The 23,651-nt window shown below is 41.9% G+C and overlaps 1 protein-coding gene and 1 long non-coding RNA gene across 2 annotated transcripts in view; one reads left to right on the top strand and one right to left on the bottom strand.

Moving 5' to 3' along the window:
• Positions 1 to 11,086, top strand: part of LOC135365609 (uncharacterized) — a 66,021-nt gene extending 54,935 nt beyond the window's left edge. The window contains exon 4 of the long non-coding RNA XR_010413748.1: positions 9,639 to 11,086. This is a non-coding gene — a long non-coding RNA (uncharacterized LOC135365609). The remainder of the gene's footprint in view (positions 1 to 9,638) is intronic.
• A 9,462-nt stretch (positions 11,087 to 20,548) lies between these two features.
• SLC35F1 (solute carrier family 35 member F1) overlaps positions 20,549 to 23,651 on the bottom strand; it is a 386,351-nt gene continuing 383,248 nt past the window's right edge. The window contains exon 8 of the mRNA XM_064598044.1: positions 20,549 to 23,107. Within this exon, the coding sequence (XP_064454114.1) occupies positions 22,883 to 23,107 (225 nt within the window). The 3' untranslated portion in view covers positions 20,549 to 22,882. The remainder of the gene's footprint in view (positions 23,108 to 23,651) is intronic.

Raw genomic sequence — 23,651 nt, 5'->3', positions numbered from 1 at the left:
TTGCTCCTTCCTGGCAGCTTCCTGTTTTTGTTAGTCTGACTAACCCCCACTCGCTTCCTCACCCAGCAGTGCCAGTTCATTTCTGCATCAGCACTGGAGTCCAGTTTGCAGTCTTTCCAACACTCACAGAACTAGTCTCATCCTGCCCCCTCAGGGACACTAGCAGCTGGCAAACAATGCCCACCCCTCCCCCAGTGGAGTGTGGGGTCCCAGCCACGTGGGTCCTCTCCTCTGAGCTTGGAGACACCAACACCAGCTGAGCAACATCCCTCCTCAGTGTTGGGGGTCCCATACCAGAAGTTCCCCCCACAAAGCTCAGAGACCTCAGCACTAGTCAAACAGCAACCTCTTCTCAGAGTTTGGGGTTTCAGCCCCCTGGAACCTCCCCTCTGAGTAGACACCAGAAGAACCAACTGAGCAGCACTCTTGCCTCCAGGAGAGTTTCAGCTCTCAAGAGAGTTTCCAAGTTTCAACCCCATGGGGCCCCCTTCTCTAGGTTCCTTCTAAGGCTTTTTGTCTCAGCAACCCCAGCCTCTCTCTGTATGCCTGACCCCAAGGGTAACGACTGCTTTCCTCAGTTTCTCCCCCCGTGATAATGTGTTATTCCCTTCCTGACTTTTCATTGCTCTGGTCAGTAATTCTTTACAGTGTGTTGTCTTTATTGTGTAACTGGTGTGGTTTCTGTTTCCTGACTATGCCCTGACTGATGTAAGGGGTCATTTTCCTAAAATAGAAATCAGATCATGTTACTCCTTTGCTTAAAATGCTTCAGTGGTTGCACCAACGTTCATAGCAACACTATTCACAATAGCCAAAAGGTGGAAACAAATGTCCATCAACTGAGGAACTGGATAAACAAAATGTGGTATATCCATCCATAATGGGTTATTATTCAGCCTTAAAAAGGAATGAAATTCTCATACATGCTGCCATATAGATGAACTTGGAAAACATTATGCTATGTGAGATAAGCCAGACACAAAAGGACAAATATTGTATGAATCTACTTATATGAGGTACCCACAATAGGCGAATTCATAGAGACAAAGTAGAAGAGGGGCTACTAGGGGTTATGGGGCTGGGGGAAATAGGGAGTTGTTGTTTAGAGAGTACAGAGTTTCTGTTTAGGATGATGAAAACCAATCCTAGAAATTGGTAGTCGTGATGGTTGTGCAACATTGTGAATGTGCTTAATGCCACTGAATTCACTGAATTGTATACTTAAAAATGGTTAAAATAGTAAATGTTATGTTATGTACATTTTATTACAATGAAAAAAATCACCCAAATTGCTTCAGTGGCTCCCACTGACAAAATACTGGTTCAGTGAGGAAAAAGATGTGTTGAGCTTTGCCTGAGCAATCTCCGGTTGTGGTGCTGCCCTGGCTTGTGCATTTGACACTCATAATTGATGGGCTACCTATTTTCATCCTGGAGGCACCGCACCATATTTGGATGATATCTCCTGCTACCACATGCAGCATTGTCAGCAGACCTGGTTTTCTCTCTCAGCTTGAGCAGTGTTTTTAGGATCTCCCAAGATAACCTTGCTCAATGACTTCCCACCAGACAGGATATTTAAGGCAATTGTTTCTCTCTACATTGGCCCCAAACTGGACTTTAGCATGAACATTCTTATCAGCTCACTTTTTGACTCAAGATGGCCATCCATTTCTCTTTTTGTCACATTGTTGAAATCTTAGGTTCCTACGGTCAAAAATCTCCTTACCACGAGCTGAAGAAGTAGGAAGCACGAGAACAGTGTAAGTGAAATATCTCTAGCCTCGTGCTTTGCTTGCCTTTTGAAAGGTAACTTTAACATGGAGGATTTGACACCACGGTGTGTCCTAACACCCTCAATTGATGGAAGATAATAGGGTGATAATAGATAGATTCAGGCCAAGAAGATTTTTCTTCTATTATCAATTGAATTTCAGTGGAGGAAGTTTCAGTGGCAATTATATTTCTCCCTCTTTTTCTCTATCAAGGAATGAGTATAATTTAGATAGTTTGCCTAAGAGTAAAATAATACCAACAAATGTGAAACCAGCCTGATATGCTCATTTTCTTGGTGAGGCATATCAAGATATGCTAGCAAACTATCAGGGGCTGTAAATCTAGCTAATCTCCCTTGTAGCTCTTTCTAACCTTCTCTTCAGCTCACAGAAAACCCATGTGCCCTGCTAATTCTATGTTAGGTTAATTGGACTAGCTGTGTAATACTCAGTTGAGATTACCTCCATAAAATTTATTTATAAATTTTATTCCCTAAGTAGTGACAGAGTGAGATAGTACTTTTTTTTTTTTTTTTGACTACTGTAGTTAGCATCCCCTTAAGGAAGAAAATGTGTTTAAGGCTTTTGGATTTATTAAGGAAAGAAAAATATAGTCACAAAACAGAAAAAGAAAAGGTGGGGCAACATCTTTCACTTCTAAAGTGAGGGCTAGATTTGGGATGATCTGTGAAGAAACTACTTCCTGAATCTTTTTATCAAGACTCCTAGTGCCTGAAGACACACTGAGTGGCGTGAATGGTGCAAAGGAAGGAGGAGATGCATTTTCAGCACCATCCCCATAGCCATAGCCATTTCCAGGCTCCCCTCACACTGTATTAGATGACCTGCAGTGGACAATTGGAGGGACTCATGCAATGACTCTGGGGAGGAGTTCGTGCATTACTGTCCAGCCCTAGGACACAGTGACAGAGACTGTATGACAGGTCTGGTGTGGGAGGGGACAACACGATTCCCTGCAGCAGCCCTGTTGTAAAGCCTGGTGGAGATGAGCCCAGACCCTGGAGCCAGACTCTAGCTCCAGTAGGCAGCAAGGTCTTGGGCAAGTTACATAGTCATCCTGTGTCACTGTTTTCCTATCTATCCGTCTATCTACCTGCCTCATTCTTTTGAAAATTAAATGAGATAATACACAATTAGACTAGTGCCTACCCTATATGAAGCTTTTAATAATTGTTAACTATTTTTATTGACACTCTTCTCTCAAACTCAGAGTCTCAGGGGACCGGTGTTGGAGATGGCCACAAATAGCCTCGTGAGTAAGGAAAAGAGAGTGAATGCGGGGGCCTTGGAGAGAAGGAGGAAAGCACCACTGTCCCACCTTGGGATGGATTGGTACTGGTCTTTTAACCTACACAGAGCATGCTCATTTGCCAACTGATTTCTATCTCTAAACTCTCAAGGCAATGAAATCTAATGTTTAAAATGTGGTTAGAGCTGGTGTGGTTGGGCAAAGAAAGGCATCACTTTCACCCTACCTGTGGAGGTGTGGTAGTGACATAGGGCAGGGGCTAATGGAACAGACTTTGGAGCCAAAGCGTCTGAGCTTTAGAAACAGCCCCACCAATTACTGGCCAAGTTCATTGGCAAGTTATATAACATCTCTATGTAATGGTTTCCTCTCTGAGAAATGGGGATAATAATAGTATCTGCCTTGAAGTCTTGTTATGAGGATTAAATGAGTACATAATTGAAAGCAGTGCAAATTTTTTTTGGAACATAGTAAGTGCTATGTGAACATCTATAGCCTAAAGATTTTATAGCACTTGTCATTTCCATGTGAGTTTAACTCTATTATCTACCTGTAGCCTCAGATCTTTGGAGGAGTTTAAGGTGGAAGCATTCACTAATGCAACAGTATTTCTGAATTACCTTGAGTTTGAATTTCCGATTCTAGAATATATGTACACAGTGAGTGTATGAGGTTCATTGGTGAATGTTTAATGTGTTTCCCAAAGAGGGAAAGAGGAAGAAAGAAGAGGCAACCCTGCCCAGTGAAAATGAACCAGATGGTTATAAAAAACATAAAACACTTTTAGGAGGCAGAAAAGGAGAAAATTCAGAAGAGAATCAATAAAGGAAGATGGGTACCATAGTTGGGCAAGGGATATTTGGTGAAATGGCTTAAGCCAGTTTTGGATGCTGCAAGACAGAGTTGCTAAAGAGATGGTCGCATACACAGCAAGGCACACGCTTGCCCCCTTTCCCATTCCTCCCTCCCATGACGCCTTTATATTTTTAGCCTGTGGGATTGGAATGATGAATGCCCAAGTGGAAATAATGTTGGAAGGAGATTTTTCTTGGCAAAATGGCAGTAAGGGCTGCCAAGGGTTTTCTAAGATGTAAACAAATCATCCACCTTCATCAGGGAAAGATTAACACAAATTATTCCCGAGTCAGTGTGGGATTTTCACCTTCTGCAGTCTACAATTTGAATTCTCCCCCATCATCATGAGTTTCTACAACCCGATGTGTATTAAGCACTCCGTTACTCTGAGAAATCCTTGGTGTTCCAGCTGCTAGAATCAAATAATCAGGCACACATCAGGAAATAAAAATCTTCTTCTACTCGATATAAACAAGTTATGAGGGTAGAGTAGAAGTGGCGCTGACTTGGGGTTTGAATTTTCTCTTGGTTATGCTGCCAGCTGCTCTTCTGTGTATCTCTACTTTTGCAGTTATAAGAGAAGAGCATGGAATTAAATGATACTCAAGATTCCTCCGGCTCTGAATCCTATGATCTCGTGTTCTGTGTCATTCTAGGCTACTCCCGGCAGAAAGTAGCTCCGTCCTTATATTCATGGTAAAAACTTTCCAGAGTTTCAGAACCCCCTCTCCCATCTTTTGGAATGTCCTTTTCTCCCAGGATCATACTGTGAATGCTTTTATATGCCTTCTACAAACTTATGGCTTGGATTGTCTGGTTCGCTCAGTCGGGGGGAATGTGTGACTCTGGATCTTGGGGTTGTGAATTTGAACCCCAAGTTGAGTATAGAGATTGCTTTAAAAAAAAATCTTTACAAGCTCATGGCTTTCCACTAGAGTATATGGATCCTCCCTCTCACCAGACCTTGTAGGCTTGCTATCTTTTAGAATGTACCCTCTCTGAAATACTGTCTCCATTTCTCTTCTTAACTTTAGCTTCAACCCCAAATTCATCTGTTTTGCAACTCCCTTCCCCAGAGCCACATTCTTAGTAAGATAGCTTTAAAAACTATGCATTCAAAAAATATTTCTCTCTTTGGATGAGATATCTGCCTTTTAATATGGGCTTAACCTAAAGGAATGGTAGGAAGTTTAGTTAGCACAAATGATGGGGAGATACTTACCAGAACCTTCAGGAATCCCAAATCATACTCATAAGCAACTGCCTACATGTAAAGTCTACTTATATCTTCAGGAAACTCAATTCAAGAAACATATCAAACACCAGATGTGTCCTTTTTGTTATTGTAGGCCCTGGTGGAGTGAAAGGTATGACACAAAGATAAATAAGATAGTTCTTTCTTTTAAGAAGCTTAAGATTTAATAGAACTACAGAGTATTTTTTTTTATCTTAACAGATAGCTTTAAAAATGTTTTATTGTGATAAATTATACATAACATTTATCATTTTAGCCATTTTCAAGTACACAATTTAGTAGCATTAAGTATAGTCACATTGTTGTGATAATATTTTTATCTACAATAACTTACTGAGAGCTGTAAGTTTGAGTGTATATATATATAAGTAAGTTATAGTTTGCACCTTGGAGAACTTAACCTTTTAGATGTGACTTAGCTGAACGTACAATTTTTTGGTCAAGACTTTTAAGGCAGGCTGCCGTGTGTGGGGTTAGTACAAAAGACACATGCCTTGGAGTCCTATAAACATGTTAGCGACAGGCTTCAAATTTTATTGCATCCTTCCCAGAGCCAGTCTAGCAGAGAAATTTGATCCATTACAAGATTTACAGTGTCCTGTCCGTGACATAAAACAAGAGAACAGGTGCTCAAGGGCACACAGCTTTTCTTGATACTGAGATCAGAAAGAAAGTTCTCCTGTGGGCTGTAACTGAGAGGATATGTGTGGTTTAATGGACAGCCATCTGTACAGCCTATACGGGAATGAATCAGTACGAACCGTCTCTTCCTAATAACCTCCAGTAGACCCTAATGGCGCTGCCTGAAAGATCAGTTCGGTAAAAATAGTGTGGTTCCAGTACTCGGGTCCCTACTAGCCAGGCCGAATCCAGGGATAGATATTAGAGGGCCTAGGGTGAAGTAAGGTGAACTAAGATGTAGATATGCACAGTTGTTAAGGTGACCTCAGCCAGCTGGATCATCTGGGCACATCCCCAGATCGAATGCCTGGAACCCAACAACTGCATCTGTTTACTTTAATGTACCTTACAAATGTTAACGCTGTCTACGTGTGTCTGTGACTTTAGAAAAGTAGGGAGGTGTTGCTTAGGACTACTCTACTTTGTGATGGTGCAGCCCCATTACCCGCATCTAAGAGACTGCTCAGCGTTTTTTACATGAGTGGGGAGGCTTAGTGGTGTGATGTGCTCTTTCTAAAGTGATATTAAGCATAAGCTAAAAGGAGAACAAGATAATAGTGTTTAATCTGTTTCTTCCAATCTGAGTCTCAATATAAGTGCTCTTTAAGTTCTAGATAGACAGAAATGACCACAGCCTCTATAGAACCCATGGAGATTAGCCCATTTGTTACAATTTTTGGCTGTTGAGATTTCTGGGATAGGGAAATCCCTCATTGTATGAGTCTTGGTGGCTGATAAGGAACCATTGGAGAAGCCATGAGTTTGGAGAGCGCCATCCTTTCCTTGCACATGACTTGGCTAAATATACATTCAAACTTTATTTTTTTATTTTTTATAGTTTAATGTATTTAAATAGCAAACTTACAGGAATAGCACAGAAGAGAGACAACATTAAAAACATGTGCTTGCATGTCAGACAAGTCAGTTAGAAAAGTATAGTGAATGGATGCAATCTACTGCATGATAGAATGCTGCCAACACCATTTAGTTGTTGTCAATAAGAAATGTACTTGTTTTTAAAAAATCCAAATTCTGGCATTGTCCAAAAATATGTAACAGGTCTATTCATAATTGTTATGGAGTTGAACTGCTGAAACATGTTCACTGAAGTATCCTGACTTACATGAATGCTTTATGTCCCTGCATTTATATTAAAAATTCACATACACATGGCAATGGAAAAACTGCCAATACCTGATTTCTGTTCCCTATTTTTCCACTTGCAATCACATATTTAGGTACCTTTTGACCCCATGGGAAAAAAAATACCAATAACAGGAAGAAATACCAATAACAGGAAGAAGAAAAAAACCAAATTTTAAAGAATGCCACGTTTTCTATCATAGCAGATTCTTAAGCATGTTCCCCAGCAATGCAGTGCGCTAGCTGGATGTATCTTGGCATAATTGTTACACGTTTGGCATGGATAGCACACAGGTTGGTGTCTTCGAAGAGGCCCACCAGATAGGCCTTGCTCGCCGCCTGCAAATCAAACTTTAAATCTAAGTACGTGGTAGGTAGAGGAAGGGCCCATAAGATTTGCTTCTCAGTAGTTGTGCTGGTCAGCACCATCGTCGGTACCTGATGACAGTGACCAGTGGCAGCTGAGTCAAGGGACCAGAGAAGTTTTCAGCAATGACAGCAGGACCGGCTATCTGACTGTGCCTTTATCTTGGGTTTTGCCTATTTCACAAGCCTAATTCTCCAGCTTTCTTATTGGGCTTCTGAGTTACCTAATATTTTTTTCCAATAATTCTTTGTTTGCTTCAGGTAGCCAGATTGTAATAAAGAAGCTGGAGGAGACAGGCCACAACTGATTCTTCTTCATGGAACTAAAAACTAAGGAAAAGGTTACTTTAGCCTGGACCAATTTCTCCAGAAAGTGATACAGAGGTCAGCCATGATCCAGGAGTTTGTACCAAATTACTCTTGCCTGCCATGCCTACTCATCCCATACAGGCCAGAGAAATTTAATCCTGTAAGAGGGCAAGGAACATTTGAGATCGAACATTTAGTTAGCCTGTAGGCCTTTAATTTATGGACCTTTAGAAAACTGGAGAGCTTTGGGGCGCCTGGGTGGCTCAGTTGGTTAAGCGTCTGCCTTCGGCTCAGGTCATGATCCTGGAGTCCCGGGATCGAGTCCCGCATCGGGCTCCCTGCTCGGCGGGGAGCCTGCTTCTCCCTCTCCCTCTGCCTGCCTCTCTGCGTACTTGTTCTCTCTCTCTCTCTCTCTGTCAAATAAATAAATAAAAAATCTTAAAAAAAAAAAAAAAAGAAAACTGGAGAGCTTCTCTCTGTATGTAATTTGAGAAGTCCACATCTGTAGAGCTGATAAGGGTGACAGAACAATGATCAAAATCAGAGTGCACATTGACAGTGGTCCTTGAACACCTTTGGGGGGGCAGAAACCTGTCCTCCAGAAGAGTACAATCAGCTTAAGTTTACTAATCAAGTAGAGAATCTTGGACTGGAACAAGCATCCTAAGAATCTGATGGCCTTCAAGACATGTTATCCACAAAATATGGCACCTTGGCATAATGGACATTTCAAGCTGAAGGAATTTGAGAAATGGCTTGTGCAGGAAGGGCTCTCTGACCTGAAGCCAGCCATAAAATCCTCATGTGAGAAGTACCCTCCACTCATCATCAAACCTAGCATTAAAAATACTCAGGTTGAGCTGTTTTTTGGGGGTCTTTATTTCCTTATGAAGGCTTCTGTGTCATGTAAAATTGATATTAAATAAATTTGCGTGTTTTTTCTCTTGTTAATCTGTCTTTGGTGACAGGGGTCCCAGTCAAGAACATAGATGGGTAAAGAAAAAAGATACTTTCCCTCCCCTACAAACCACGGCATCCAGCTAGTTGGCCTTAATTTGTGAAGCTGAACAAGCAATCCTGCCAAGTATAAACTTAGGCCTGAACTTCTAGGAACTTTGGTGCCATCTTTACAAAGATGGCCGTGGCTGTCACTCCAGCCAGACTCCACTTTCATTTGGCCCTCTCCTTTGTCTTCTGTCTCCTGTGAGGACATTTGTCATTGGATGTAGGGCCTATCTGGGTAGCCCAGGATGATTGCATCTCAAGACCCTTCATTTAATTACATCTGCAAAGACCCTTTTTTCCAAATAAGTTCACATTCACAGGTCATTGGTGAATGTGTCTTTGGGAGAGGCTCCAGTTCTACCCACCATTGGTCCCTCAAGCCCAGGCTTCCGTGTGAGCACAAGACGCTGTCTGTTGGCATCATGCTGACCTGAGAACTGCCTGGAGCTGGTGTTGGCTCGGGTTCAGTGGTGGCTGCCAGAGTCTGCTCTTCTCCCTCTTTCCACAGTCCCCACTGCCAGGAAGGGCCAGGCTGAGGCAGAGCCCAGGGAGCAGGCAACTCATCCTGCCTTCAACCCCGGTGGAGGCTTTTTATTCTCAACTCCCTACATGGCAAAATAGAAGGGGAAGCTCCTATGTCCTTATTTTCTAAAGGCTCCCATTCCTGTTTTATTTACAGCCTTAAAAATAAACTTCTATTAGCTTTTTATTTCTGTGGTTGTTTATGTTAAAGGTTCTCCATATTTATGCACAGGAAGAAATTCTTTCAGTCTCTCAAGCACTTTAGAATTTAATGCCAACCTGCCACTATTATTTTGTTTTCCATTATTTATGAGCCCAATCCCTTTTTGACTTTTAATCATGGTCTTACCTGGCGTTGTTTCTCCTCCATACCCAGGTCATATTTTTTATCTTGGAAGTAACTCTTAAAGAATGAGATTGACTGTAATGTGCAGTGACATTCGCTTTTTTTTTCCAGAGGAAATTGCAATATCTGATGTCTTAATATGCAATATGAAGTGTTCCTTCAAGTATTCTCTCAAGGAGCAGAAGAGGATGAGGAAATTACAGACAGCTCTTGACTGCAGACCACCCGTGTGCGTTTCCTGATCTCCAGAAGCTGTCAGGGGTGGGCTGAAGAAGGGAAAGGAATCAAAACCCCTATCAGCCAACTTTGCTGCTTGCTAGGCAAGGGAAGTGAATATCACTTTGATATTCCAATTTTGAAAATTCCTGAAGGATCCCCAAGTCAGAACATGGGGACATTATGACAGACATTTGAAATTATGAACGGTTTGCCCATTATTTATCTCCATGCATTCCTGGTTTCCATGACATTCATTACTTTTGTATTTATTCTGGGAGATGATTATCTCCTGGCATGATGCCAGAGTCTCTGGGGGTGAAACTGGTGAATCACACCATAATGAAAATGCTTTTCAAAATTTGTATTTTTGAATTTTTATTAAATATTTTGTAGAATCTTGTTTTCCATGTAAGGGTATGTTTGTTTCATAATGAAAGTCGAGCTGACAACCCCTCCATAGCTTTTCATCAGTACTGCCAGAAGGTAATCAAATTTGGTTCATAAAACTAGGAAATCTTGTTTCTTTGAGCTTTTTTCCCAAACTTTGTCACTTAGGGAAAAGATTCAGTTCCAGCAAACTTTCTGTGGCAGGACCGTAATAATTAGTCTTTAGCATGAAACACTATTTGTGTTTCAGCCATTACTTTTTCCAAAAAATATACTGTGCTGAATATCAAGAGCATCTGGAAAGAGCTATTAAATAAGGAAATTTTGTATGATGTTCAGGAAAACACCTTATTATTTCAATTAAATTTTGCATTTTTTATTTGAAAATAAATTGCAAGTTTGACACTGTGTTCAGAACATGTTACCCCAAAACATGGCACCTTGATATATTGAATATTTTAAGCTGAGGAAGTTTGAGAAAATGCCAGAAGATGTAAGGCCTCTCTGACCTTCACCTGCCCTTCTCCCCTGAAGCAGTTTGCAAGACTCTCCTGGGAGAAGTGCCCTCCCTGTACGTGGAGGAAAGGAGCAGCCTTTTCTCTCAGATGGAGGGAGAAGAATCCAAATCAACAGGCTTACTGAATGTCTCCAGCTTATTACATTTAGCTTATACCCCATTTGTTCTATCATATTTCTCCATGACTCCACTCTCCATCCAACCTGGCATAAAAACACTCAGGTTTAACCTTTGTTTTTGATTCTTCATTTCTTTATGAGGGCTCCTGTACCACATAAAACTTACATTAAATAAATTTGCATACTTTCTCCTGTTAACCTGTCTTTGTCAGTTTAATTTTCAGACTCAGCCAGGGTCCCTAAGTGAGTCAAGAAAAACTTTTTCTTCTCCTACAGTATCAAGGGTTAGCTCATGTTTTATTAGACCAGAGCTTAGAGTCCATTGCCACGAGGCCCCAAATAAATAATTTTCTGATTTTCTTTTATTTTGGTGTCTAATTTTCTAGCTGAATAATGTAATTAAGAGACTGTATTCATCATCATTGTTGTCTTCATATTTTTTATACAGGAATTTTTATCCCTTCTCTAAAGATTGTTCTTTTTTTGCCCAGATTTGGATAAATGGCCATGAGTCTTCAGGTCCAAAGTCACTCATACACACCCCACCCCCCCCAGTGTATATTTGTGAAGGGACTGAATATTTTTTAAAATGCTATTTCTGGTTTTTAAAAAAATGCCTCTTGGTGCTTATATGCCATGTTTTGTTTTTCAAAGATATGTCAGGTAGTACTAGGAGTATAATCCCTATTCAAATTCCACCTCAAAGAGTCAGAGCCCTCTCAGCGAATCTTTCTCCTTAATCTGGTCAGAGCCGGTTTCTGTTGCCTCAAACAAAAATAACTACCTAATATTCTTTCCAGTCTTACAGAGTGTCTACTCTAGTGGGGAATATGGTAATGAAACAGATACATTAAGGGGTTATTTTAAATAGCAAGTGCCGAGAAGAAACTAAAGCAGGGTGAGCCTGGGGTGAGGCTAACCAGAGCAGGCCCTTTGGAGGGGTAGCATCTGAGCTGAAGCCAAATGAGATGCACCAGAGCTATGCTGACTGAGGAAGCGCGCACCCTGAGCGACAGAAATTGGGAGAGCGCTAGGCGGCAGTTTCCATAGCTCAGGGTAGAGAGGAAGGTGGGCGGGCCCGGGGTGGCCAAAGCACTGGGCCGGTAGTCACACTCAGGACACAAGGATGACAAGACTGGTTGGGGGATTGGATGTGGTTGCTGATGGAGAGGACAAAATCGAGCATGAATCTGGGGTGTTTGGCTCAAGTCATCAGGTAGATAATGTTGCTTTCAAGCGAGGTGGGGAGGTCTGGAGGAGAAGCAGATTTGGGGGGAATCGTGAGCCCTGCCTTGGACGAGTTAGGGTTTGCGAGGCCCAATGGACGTCCAAGTGGAGAGGCACTGGCCGAGGCAGGTTGAGGTCTGGGCTGGAGGTCCAAGTGTGCCATCGGCACGAAGCAGTGTCTAAAGCAGTGATGCTGAGTGTAGCTTAAAGGACACGCAAAGGGAGAGCAGAGCCATGGGAGCCCCAAGGTTTACAGCTGTGGATAATTAGGAGGATCCAGTAAATGACCCCAGGAACGAGTGACCTGGCGAGGTTCAGGAATGCCAGGTGAGCGTGGTTCCATGAACTTGAGGGGAAACAAGGGTTTCAAGAGGGACGATGTGGCAGGTGGTGCCAAATGCTACTGCAAAGGTAAGCAGCGTGCAGATAAAGCAAGAGTCGTAGGATGTGGCCTGGGGAAGAGATCTGTGTTGGGGAGGGTGCGTGGGGGGAGGCTTGCTCCTTGGGCAGGTGGAAATGGAGCTTACTGCACAAGTCTGGGACGTTGCCCCAACTGCATCTTTCCACTTCCAGAGCAAGTCAGTATTTCTTCTGTTGGCAGATGGAATTGTTTCTTTCCTTTGGACCATCTGTTGCTGTGGGTACTGCACAAAGGAGAATCTGCTTGTCATTTCCCATAAAAAAGATGCGCTATGAGTGTGGTTGGCATTGGTTTCTTATGTGAACTAATTTAATCATTAAAATATAACTGTTTCTCTCTTTGGATACAGAGTCACGTCATCTCTCTCCCGCATACTTCTTATCACTCCATTTTGTGGACAGCTCCTCAAAGGTTTCGTCGACTAAATAAATCCTTTTCTGCGGTATCATGAGACATCTTGTGCAATAGTGTATTCTGATGTCTTTGAAGTCAGATAGACACCTGGGTTTGAATCTTGCCCTCATAATCACTTGCTCATTGTACAAACTTGGCCATTTTATATAATCCATCTCTGCCTCCATTCACTCATCCAAATAACCAAGATACACTTTACACTCCACCCCACAGGACTGTTTTGAGGATCAAATGAGACAATTGCTACAATGTTCAGTGCCTTGCACACAGTAAAATAAGTGATAGTGATTGGAACCGTGACTACATAGAAATCTGTAATAAACTCAGAGAAAATGCTCTGACTCCCCTAAAAATTTGAATGAATATGCTTCAAGATTGGCAATGAGCAAAGACTATCTAAAGCGAGAGTTTTTGGGGTCTGACACTCATCGCTGAGCTTCATCCTCCCCTTGAAGATTTTACACTAATTGCTACAGATCCACGTCATTCCCTGAGTGAGGGGAGGGTCTCCATCCATTGTCAATTGTCAATATCAGAGGACCAGAGCTTAATTTTATAAAGGGAGAAACTGGAGATGCAGATGGAAAAGTTAGGTTTGGCAAGTTTCAAGGCTTCATTTGTCCAACGGAAAAGGGCATTCAGTGGAATCAAATCCTAAGCACAGTCCTGACTGTGTTCAGGAAGGAGAAATGTAACCTGACTGTTCTGTTCTCAGGCGTTCGTCTCATTCTGAACCACATGTGCCATGGGATGCTAGGCAAAATCAATGTCTTTGGTCTTAATAGGTGGCCTTGGGCTTCCCAGAAAAATCTTGAAGACCTGAGTTCACAACTTTGCTGGAGACTGACAGGTGGGACAAGATGTTCAAGTGATGAACATGAAGAGAAACAAATCCCTTTAAGGTAAAAATAGACATAGCTAGTAGATCAAGTTGCAAAGGAGCAGAGGTGGAAGAATTTTTGAATTTCCTCCCCTGGAGAAAGTTGTCATCTAGTGTACTTAACCCAGATAGAACTTAATTTGGAAGCAAGTAACTGAAAGATGGTCTCAAATTCTCATGTGAAGGTAGGTTTTAGAATCTCCTACAGTAAGTCCAAATAGGAGCATTGTCAGGAATATCCATGGCTCATAGAAGGTGCCCTGGATAATTTCACTTGACTTGGATTCTCTTCTCACATCTTGACTTTGGCTCTGTGTGGGCACATAGCTTTCCAGCACCTGTTTTACCACATTGGCTGGACATGTGAGCTGAACTGAGTCAGGACTCTTATCTACACCTGTCCATTTGCTGTAAGTGGGGCCAGTCAAGGGCAGAACCTGGTTGGTGCAAAACATCTGACTTTAACCAAAACTTCTCTTTGGTTTGATTTGGGGGGGTGCTTAACTTATTTAATGCCTTATTTTTCAGATTGTCATCTCTAAAATTAATACTTTTACTTATTAGTCCGTTCTAAGGATAAAGCATATAAGAAAAAAGGAAAGCTTTTTGTTCATTATAATCAGGGTAGCAGTGAGTGATTTGCTATATATTATTATCCCCACATTATTCTACCTGGGTCATAACTTCTTCTTTGGATAAATGGAAGAATGGTGTAAAAAAAATTTTTTTGCAACTTTGGAAATAAAAATGCAAGAGAAAGAAAAGTTAAATTAACTAATAACCCCATTAAAGAAAATCAGCTTATTCCTCAGGATGGATGGTATGAACCAGCTTCACCAGCAGTAAGACATTTCACAGTGTTTCGCTAATGTGGGAATCTTGAAGTATAGTGTTGACAGGTAAAGATGTTAGAAAATATAATGATTTTAAAGTAACTGTTATTTAGGATCCAGAGTGTTTTAATAAATATGCAGTGTAATATTTAAAAATCTAATTCTATTCTTTTTTTAGAACAAATGTGCTTACAGCCTGGAGACAACATCTGAGATATGACCATTCATGCTCCTCTTCTTGAATGGTTTTAAAAACAAAAGATCAAATATAGTTAAGTTATAAAGAAAAAAATTTCTTTTTCCTGAAATGCTCCAAGAAGCAGTCATCAAGAATGAACTAGGGTAGAAACACCAAGCCGAGAAGATGGCAGCAAATGTGGAAGGCTGCCGTGAAGCTGGGCCAGTCATTTCAGGAAAAGCAGACAGAAATAATATGATCCAAAAAGCAGATGTTAGTACCTTCTCAGTAGAAATAAATGGGACTTACGTTGTCCCCTATAGAAGATATTCTGCTTTATCATGATAATGTCATTAATAGCATTGCATTATTACATAAAAGTCTGTTTCTTTACAATGTCAAGAATCTAGGGGTGTCTGGCTGGCTCAGTAGAGCATGTGACTCTTGATCTCAGGGTTGTGAGTTCCAGCCCTACGTTGGGCATAGAGATTACTTTAAAAAAAAATTTTTTTTTAAATCAAGAAAAGAGGACTGCATTACAAACAGAGGCAATATATTCAACCAAGCATGAGAGAAATAGTAGAAGGGCATTTTCACCAAAACCCCCGGTAATCCAGGAGTAGGAGCTGGTGGCCCCATAGAAACCACAGGGCCCTAAGAGACTGTGGTCCCAGCATGAAAGCAACATGCACTCCTCAGGGAAGGCAGGGGCAACTTTTGCTTTCAAAATTTCAAAGTTCTATTGTCATGATCTCTTGTTTGATGACTTTTATTTCCCCACATCCTTGCCTCACAAGGGCTACTCAACTGAGCTGTTTGTGTTGCTCCAGTTAGTCAGGAGGAATGTAGAAGCTCCTTCACTTTAGAATCAAGTCTGGTCTTCAGCCAAGGGCAGGTGACTTGTTTCTCAAGGGCAGTAGCCTTCCTAGTGGCACTAATCTGCCATAGGTCATCGGAGAATATAGGAGTGACAGCTAGTGAGTGTCCGGAGGTGAGCTGTCTCCCCATAGCAGCAGTGAGCTCCCAACCCGAGGACCCAGCACATACAGATGGACCACTGCAGCTTTCAGGAGCTTATCTGGTTTTTGAAGTCTCATGGGCAATGCCCATCCCAAAGACCCCCCTTACACTTGAGTTTTGAGTAAGAGTAGCAGAAGAACAATTCCCCATCTGCACATTTGCCTTAACGGATTCACCACGGAAGGGCAAAGGCAATTTACCTCGGGCACCTGCCCTTTTCCTTTTCTCTTTGGGATCGCACTAACAGAGTTGGGTAGAAATAAAGATCCTCCTAAGGACCAGATTGCCTGAGCCCTGAATGGGAAGGATCTGCATTAGCTCTGTGACTCTGGTTTCCAGTGATCGCAAAGCAGCCTCTTCAACTGGGGACTCATGCTCTGTGGTGCAACCCGCAGAATTTCGCCAGCGGTGAACAAGGCTATATAGCTTCTCCAGGCTAAAACACCTTTCCTTCAACTAAACCATCCCCACACTTACATGTCAGAAAATGACTTGAGATATTGAACAAAATGACTTTCAGTATTCCTTCCAGGTTTCCAATTCTGCGTCTAAGCTTTTGACTAAAATGAAAATGAACTCCATTGTTTGGAAGTCGCGATTATGAGTTGAAAACTAAATGCCAAGTTAAGCCTCAGCCTTCAGCTGTAACACCAAACTCCCCCACATTAAGTTGTCCTCTGTCCCTGAGAATTTTCCTTTTAATTAAAACGCCGCCTGATAGGCAGAATCTTGAGGCGCATAAAGCAGTTATGTGATTCACTCAACCATTTGTATGCATGTGTGACCTATTTAGCTTTTAAAATCCCATTTAATGCCAAAAACTACATTAAAGAATTCAAACAAAAGCTCACAGGGAGTCCCATAATGAGACTGTTTTGATTATTCCAGTGATTAACCCATTTCCTTTCTCTTTGGTAATTTCATTTAGAAAAGTAGTCATTTTAAGAACAAGTAGATTTTTCTTTATTGCTTTTCTAGTTTGCTGTGAAACTGGCAAGTGGCCAACCAGCTGTGAAACTGCAATTATTACTATTACTTAACATTTATCAAACCTCTTCAGGTGCTACAGAAATAATTCTCCTTATCTACAAAGACAAGGCCAAGGAAGGCATGAACAAGACCCAACCTTGCTAAAACACGACAGAAATAACTTTTGGGGACGCTGTTGGAGAACATGCTGGTGCAGAATTGCTGAAGGGTTCTGATCCACTGCCGCCAGGCAAGGGTTCTTCAGCACTTAGGAAGCTACCGCTCCCTCCCATGAAGAGTACGCATCCATTCAGGCGTGCATGTATTTGTCTCTGAGCACTTTTTGAAATGTATGGGTGTGTCAGCTTCTAATGTAATTTGCTTCTGAATAATTCTAGCAGTACCACCTCCTTTAGTCTCATGCGCTGCCCGCCGGGAGTAAGAATCCAGGAACAGCCTCGCCATCCTGGACGGGTGGTCAGCTTCACCCTGATGTTCTACCTCAGCGACATCTAGTGGCAAGAAGACAAGGCTATCCGCTGTGCCACCAGCTTCCCACCGTGAGGGACGGGCTGGTGTTATCTCTTAAAGCCAGAGTGAACACACACGATCACGTCCGCCTGGTGAAGACTGGGTCCACACCTATTGTCCAGGCATAATTATTAATAGCGTCTGCTTTCACTCTTGGAAGCGTTAACAGATTGGATAATGAATTACACAGCCTACTTAATGCCTTATTGTAGCTCTCCCATCTATTAGGTGACTTAACACATCACTTTGAGGTAATAAGTTCAGGAAGATTACTCCTCATTGTGTAAAGTAATATTTATCTTTATCTATCCTGAAATTATCCTTCAAGCATTATGGGATTGTTTCAAGCTCTAATGCTGAGGCCGGGTGGACAAGCTCATTTGATAGATTTTAGTCTTACCCGCACCAGGCCTTTGTCTATCCAGATGTAAGCCCCTAATTTTCGTCTTTTCCCAGAGACCTGTTCCCTCTGATCATTAGTTTTCCTTGTTAATCAGGCTGCAGTAGTGTTTGGACACGACTTGTCTGGCTGTCTGAGAAGTGACACACAATGGCTAGTCCTTTCAGGCAGGGATGTAAGGCCATCTGGTAGGTGCGGGATTTCCCAGCTGTATTATAATTTTTTTGAATTAAACATTTTTGACCACATAGAGAATAAAGGGCAGAGACACTGCCTAGGTGGCCCATAGCGATCCCTTTGTTTATGCTTGCAGAAAGAAAAAAGACAGAAAAAAAAAAAAAAGGAAGCAAAAAAGAAAGATCAGTGTACATAATTAAGAAGCAGTGTTATAAATTCAAAAACACTATTTACAAGTAAAAAAAGAACTTCACTTTGTTGCTTTTTTATCCCAGGGACAACCTGAAGGGGTAAACATGTTAAGGGTTTATAAAAAACTTCCCAGAAGTGTACATTTAAGTGGACCAGTGATTTATTCCTTTCCAAGAACAGAAATTTTATAGAAAAAAGTACTCAAGTAACAGAAGAAAAAAAGGGAACATTTTGTAATAGAAATCTTACTCTTGTATTTTCTATTTTGAGTTTAGAAGTTAGATTGCATTAAAAAAAAAAATGTACAAGTGCCTTCCCTGTGCGAGATGTTTTGCTGGGCCTGAAATGGATCTGGTTTCAGATCCTGTTATTTCAACATTACAATTTGTTTTCCGTGGAACATTGAGACAATATAACAAATTACAGCTCTCTTGCTGAATTTTACTTGTTTCTCGTTTTTTCTTCATGCTAATAGTCACAAAAATCATTCAAGTGCTGCCTTATCTTACCTTTGCAAGAACTTCCAAGCATTTAGGAAACCGAGTTTTTTCCCTTAAGAAAATTAGAATTCACTGGGGAGACCGAGTAAACACGTCCTATGCATTTATTGTGTATACCCTTTGGACTCCAATTATTTAGAATTGCTGGACACTTGGACCTAGCCTGGGTTGAAGTTCAAATATATTTAATCTTTGATGGAAGAACCTCCTCGATAAAGTGAACAACACATTAGAGAAATCTTCATATTTTTTCAAGGAAAAAACTTTTTTTAAAGCTGAGTCACATTTTTAAGCAAATTCTTAGTGTTAAGTACCTAGGGTTGTACTTATAAAGGTAGATTCATAAGGATCTCAACTTACGAATACTCTATAAGGGCTCAGTGTGCTGCTAATCCTATTCTCCTGAAAAAAAAAATGGGTGTTTTTCCTTTAAAAATATTTAAAATATATAACTCAGGTACACAGTCCTTTTTTTTAAATTTTAAAATATTTCATTTTATTTATTTGAGAGAGAGTGCACATGAGCAGGGGGAGGGGCAGAGGGAGAAGCAGACTCCCCACTGAGCAGGGAGCCCAACGTGGGGCTCGATCCCAGGACCCGGGGATCATGACCTGAGCCGAAAGCAGACGCTCAACTGTGCCACCCAGGTGTCCCTCAGGTACACAGTCTTTGCAGCTCGTTTAATTTTTGAGGTCCGATTGTGAACACACACGACAGGAACATGTGAATTTATATACATCATTCCGAAGTACTGAAGGGGTTGCTGGTGGCTGCAGTCAGCGGGGCAAGGACAATGACAAGACACTGTGTTGGTCCAGAGCAGAGACACAAAACAGTCCTGCTTAATAAATGTTGTGTTCTGGAAGAGCGCTCGTCATTTAAGTCTGGCATTGTGCCAAGGGCAACATACACAGAACTTTCTCCTTTGTAAGACACCGCTTCTTGGGGGGAAATTTATATTGTTCTACATGTGTTTTAAACGTGGGCTTGGAGACCGGAGCCCCAGAGCCTTCTCAAGGGCTCGGTTAAGTAATTAATTTTGCAAATTACAAATGCGCTCCATTTGGCTTTTCAAAGCTACAGCTCTGAGACCAACTGTGCCCTTCCTAATTTGGGAATATTTTCTTTCTGGTTTTTATTTTGACATGGACCCTGCCATCTACTCTCATGGCTATTTCCAGCATCCCATGGGAGCTCCTTTCATGGTTGTCATAGTGCAAATGCTCAAGAAAACCAAGAACTCAGTGCTTTCATAAAGCATTTATTTTTATTTGAAAACATTATACAGGCATTACATTGCCACAGCCAGTCCATAGGGGAGCATGCAAATATCAAAAATGGAGTTTGTTCAACTTATCGGTGTAAATCTCCTTTTTGGTTCATATTTTCCACTTGCGGTGTCTGGATTAGTGTGCTTTGTTATGTGGCTTGACAATAGAATCCTACCCATGGGGTAAAATCTGTCCTGGTAGCTAGCTGGGGACTACTAAGTGGTTATAACTCAAAAACAAACCCAAAACAAACAATACTACACGCTTGTCAAAAGGTTAATACCACAAGTTAGCAATATCTAAACTAAACATTGAAACATTTTCATGGGACACAGTGGTGCAAATTTTCCCACTGCTTGGTCTACCTGCTTGTGTATTTCAGAGTCTGGAGCCGTGGGAAAGCGTGAAGTTGTGACCAAGGCAAGTGCTGTCCCCAGGGCACGTTTTCATGGAGGAAACTGAGAACCAGCACTGATCGCTAGCAGGGAGCCGGGGGGGGGGGGGGGGGGGGCGGGGGGGGGCTGTGGTTTGCTTACCCAATCCAATTCTATACAAGCTGCTAAAGTCTCACTTGTGTGGGGTGGGGGTGGAGGGGGCAAAAAGCTGAAATGTTTGCTGGTGTCTATTGAGGCTGTGAGATTTCAGAAATGAAAATGGGTAGAGTTAATGTTGTGCTACTCCCGCTTCCCACCCCGCTCCCGAAGGACCAGTGTTTTTACACAGAGAAGAGTTTGTTCTTTGCTATTTTCTTTTTTGGCCGAAGGGTCAATCTGGAATTCCTGATCTCAGACGGTGCAATATGTTATCAGCCTTTCTAACTGGAGACGAACCAACACAGTGAAGGACCCCAGTGACATGAAAGTCATTGTGCATGAGAACACTGGATGGTAAAGGGTTTACAGTGAGTTCACCTTAACATTCACACTTGGTTTCCATACAAGGGAGTCAATTAAAATATCCTAGAAAATAATCCAGATGGCTACTTTTCGCCATCCGTTGATTGCAAACCTTTTTGAAATTTAAATTTTAAAAAACTTCCCAGTCCACTGAGTTGACTTGGAATAGCTTCATCCACTTATTTCTCATAAGACTTTACTAAGTGTCTACAAATTAGTGTCATAAAAATGAATAAAAAAGACTAAAACATTTGGCTTTAAAATAAATACTAAAAATGCAATAAATCAAGCAAATTATGCCAACCGAAGGAATGTAAACACAAAAATAAAACCACAGTCTTTAAAGGTCTTCAGATCTGAATGGACAAAATATTCAGAGAAAGGTATTTAATTGGTTTAAAAGGTAGCAGAGAGCAGACACTGGCAAGTTGTTTTGACACTGATTTCTTTTTTCTCCAAAAATAAAACATATTTCTGAGGGAGCTGAACAGAGATGACCATACACTCTGCATATCCGAGGAGGTAATTCTTCTTCGCCATTTCCAGGGGCAGGACTGCACCCCCGGGGGTAGAAGGCAGACAGAAGGGCCACCGGCTGCTGACCAGCCAGCATGGGACGCGTTCGCCTACTCAGGATTTAGGCCTTGTGCAGGCTCTATGGGAATCCTGACGGGGCTGCAATCTGTCCTACTTTACACGGACCCCTCTGGTGATTTGTTTTGTTTGCTTAAGATGTATTGATCTGAATTGCCCAGTTTCATAAGCATTTATTTTTCCTTACCAAACCCTGTACTCCATCACGGATCTTTTTGCATGGTATTGAAGCCGGCCAAACTTAAAGACTATTTCACATACTGACACATAAAATCTATTCCAAATCGTAGAGGTCTGTGGTGCTTCTTGATTTTGTGTGTTTGTGTGTGTTTGAAAAAAAAGAGTTACTTTAAGAGCAACAAAATTAGACTAGTGACATATCCCTCAAAGCCTTATCAGGACCCCGCAATGTTCTCTGTATCCCTAAGAATAGGGTGTTGATATATTCTGCTTTTGAAGGGATGCCAAATATGACCAAGATGCCACACTTTTTCATTCACGACATCTTTATCACTACCAAGTGGTCAGATCAATCAAGCCATTGTCAGAGACTGCTCCACATCAGCACGTGGACTTTGTTGGGGGCCACCCAACCAATGATACTCCACAGTGAGGGTGATTTCCATGCTGGTGTATCTTAACAAGGGTGGCACACAGTTGAAGAGGGCAGAGGGCCATGGCTTTTTCCAATGACTTGAGTAATTTCCATAGTATCACTAAAGAAATCTAGGAATTAAAGGTAAAATCAAATAAATTTTTGGAAGAGAGGATATAGGGAGGGGCAGAAAGATTTAATATATTTAATATATATATATATTATCCTAAACACACATGATATTATTATTCCTGGGGTTTCCTATAAGCCACGGAAATGAAAGGTTCCTTATCCTATTATTACAGGGACTTCATTAGCAGAATCACGTGGTACAACAGAAAGGCAATGGCCCGGAGTAATCAGAGATTGAAATATAAAAAAGCTCAAGTGTTTGTTTTATATCTATTCCTAGAATAGAGAATTATATGGTCAGTTGCCCCTCCCCACAAGGGTGACAGCACAAAATACTTATTGAGCAGGCAATCCAACAGGTAACAACCATCAGCCACCAGGCCCCTAGGCTAAGGAAACTTCTCAGGGTGGAGCTCCTGTGGAATGCAGCACTCATAGAGACTGTGCAAAAAAATAAAGTATGATTCTTAAAAAGTGACTTGCCATAGAAAAGTGGGATTTATGTTAACTACATGTGGGTTTGGCGATAGTTCTCATCAGGAGTACAAAACATCCTCCTGAAAGTTAGTGTAATAACAGTAACAATAATAATACAAATAATAATAATACTTGCTTTTAATTCAAAAGTTTTCACAGTAATTAATGCAGGAGGGTTGTGATCAGGACACACACTAGCTAGGCGTCTCTCTAAGTCAGGTGGCTCGGAGGCCATGACTCCAGGGATGTTTAGCTTGTGCCTCTTACAGGCTTTCAGATTTGCTACCTTGCAGTCCACCTGCGTAAACCGCACCTAATAAATACCTTTCTCTATGTACAATACAGAGATGAAGGGTGAACAACGTGGCCACGGAGGTGACTTCAGTGGGCAGGGAGGGCCTCATCTTAGGCCACACGGACGTGGGGCTCCTCTTCGGTCTCCTGGCCCAGGCTGGTGTAGGTGACCGAGGGCTCCACCTGAGCTGTGGCCGGTAAGTCCACGGCGGGGCCCGAAGGATTGCGGAATTGCTTGTACACTCGGGGGTCCTGGGCTATGTATGTGGAGGTGGAGGAGTACAGCACCAGCCCGATGAGGATGGTGAAGAAGGACAGGAGATACAGGCCTGAAAACTGAAGAACACGACAGCAAAGTCATTTAGCGGTCGGAGCAGAGGGGCTCCCACGAGAACAGGCACCGAGGGACCAGAGCAGAGCAGCTCCCAGCGGAGCAGGCGGCGAGACGAGCCGGCCAAAGCTCTCGACGGGAAGTGAACGTTCTCTTCCTAAACGGCCTCGGCCTCATTGATTCTCCTTATCTGTTTCCTCAGCTCTGTGGTGAACACAGAAAACACTCAGCTAATTGTCCCTAAAGTGCCCGTCTGAGGACCTGCTGTGGGAGGGCTAGTTAAGCACAAATTAAAATACGTCAAGTTTTTAAAAGCAAAAAAAAAAAAGTCTCCAATATCACTCAACAAAGAGTTGGTTGTTATTGGCTTCATTAAACCCAGACGAAATATAGATGTTCCACTTAAGACGGCGATGAAGCCATGGACACCTGATCGCGCCCTGACGCGGCTGCATTGGGCACTCTTGTGTCTTCATCCGATTCAGACACTGTCTGTGTTCCCCGTAGGAACTCTTACCGCCTTTTGTAACTATCTTTGCAAGAAAAGAT

The sequence above is a fragment of the Mirounga angustirostris genome, unplaced genomic scaffold, assembly GCF_029215605.1.
Source record: "Mirounga angustirostris isolate CCGP_5_RB_7025 unplaced genomic scaffold, mMirAng1.0.hap1 SCAF_8, whole genome shotgun sequence".
NCBI classification, from domain to species: Eukaryota; Metazoa; Chordata; class Mammalia; order Carnivora; family Phocidae; genus Mirounga; species Mirounga angustirostris.
This window is presented reverse-complemented; position numbering and strand designations above follow the sequence as displayed.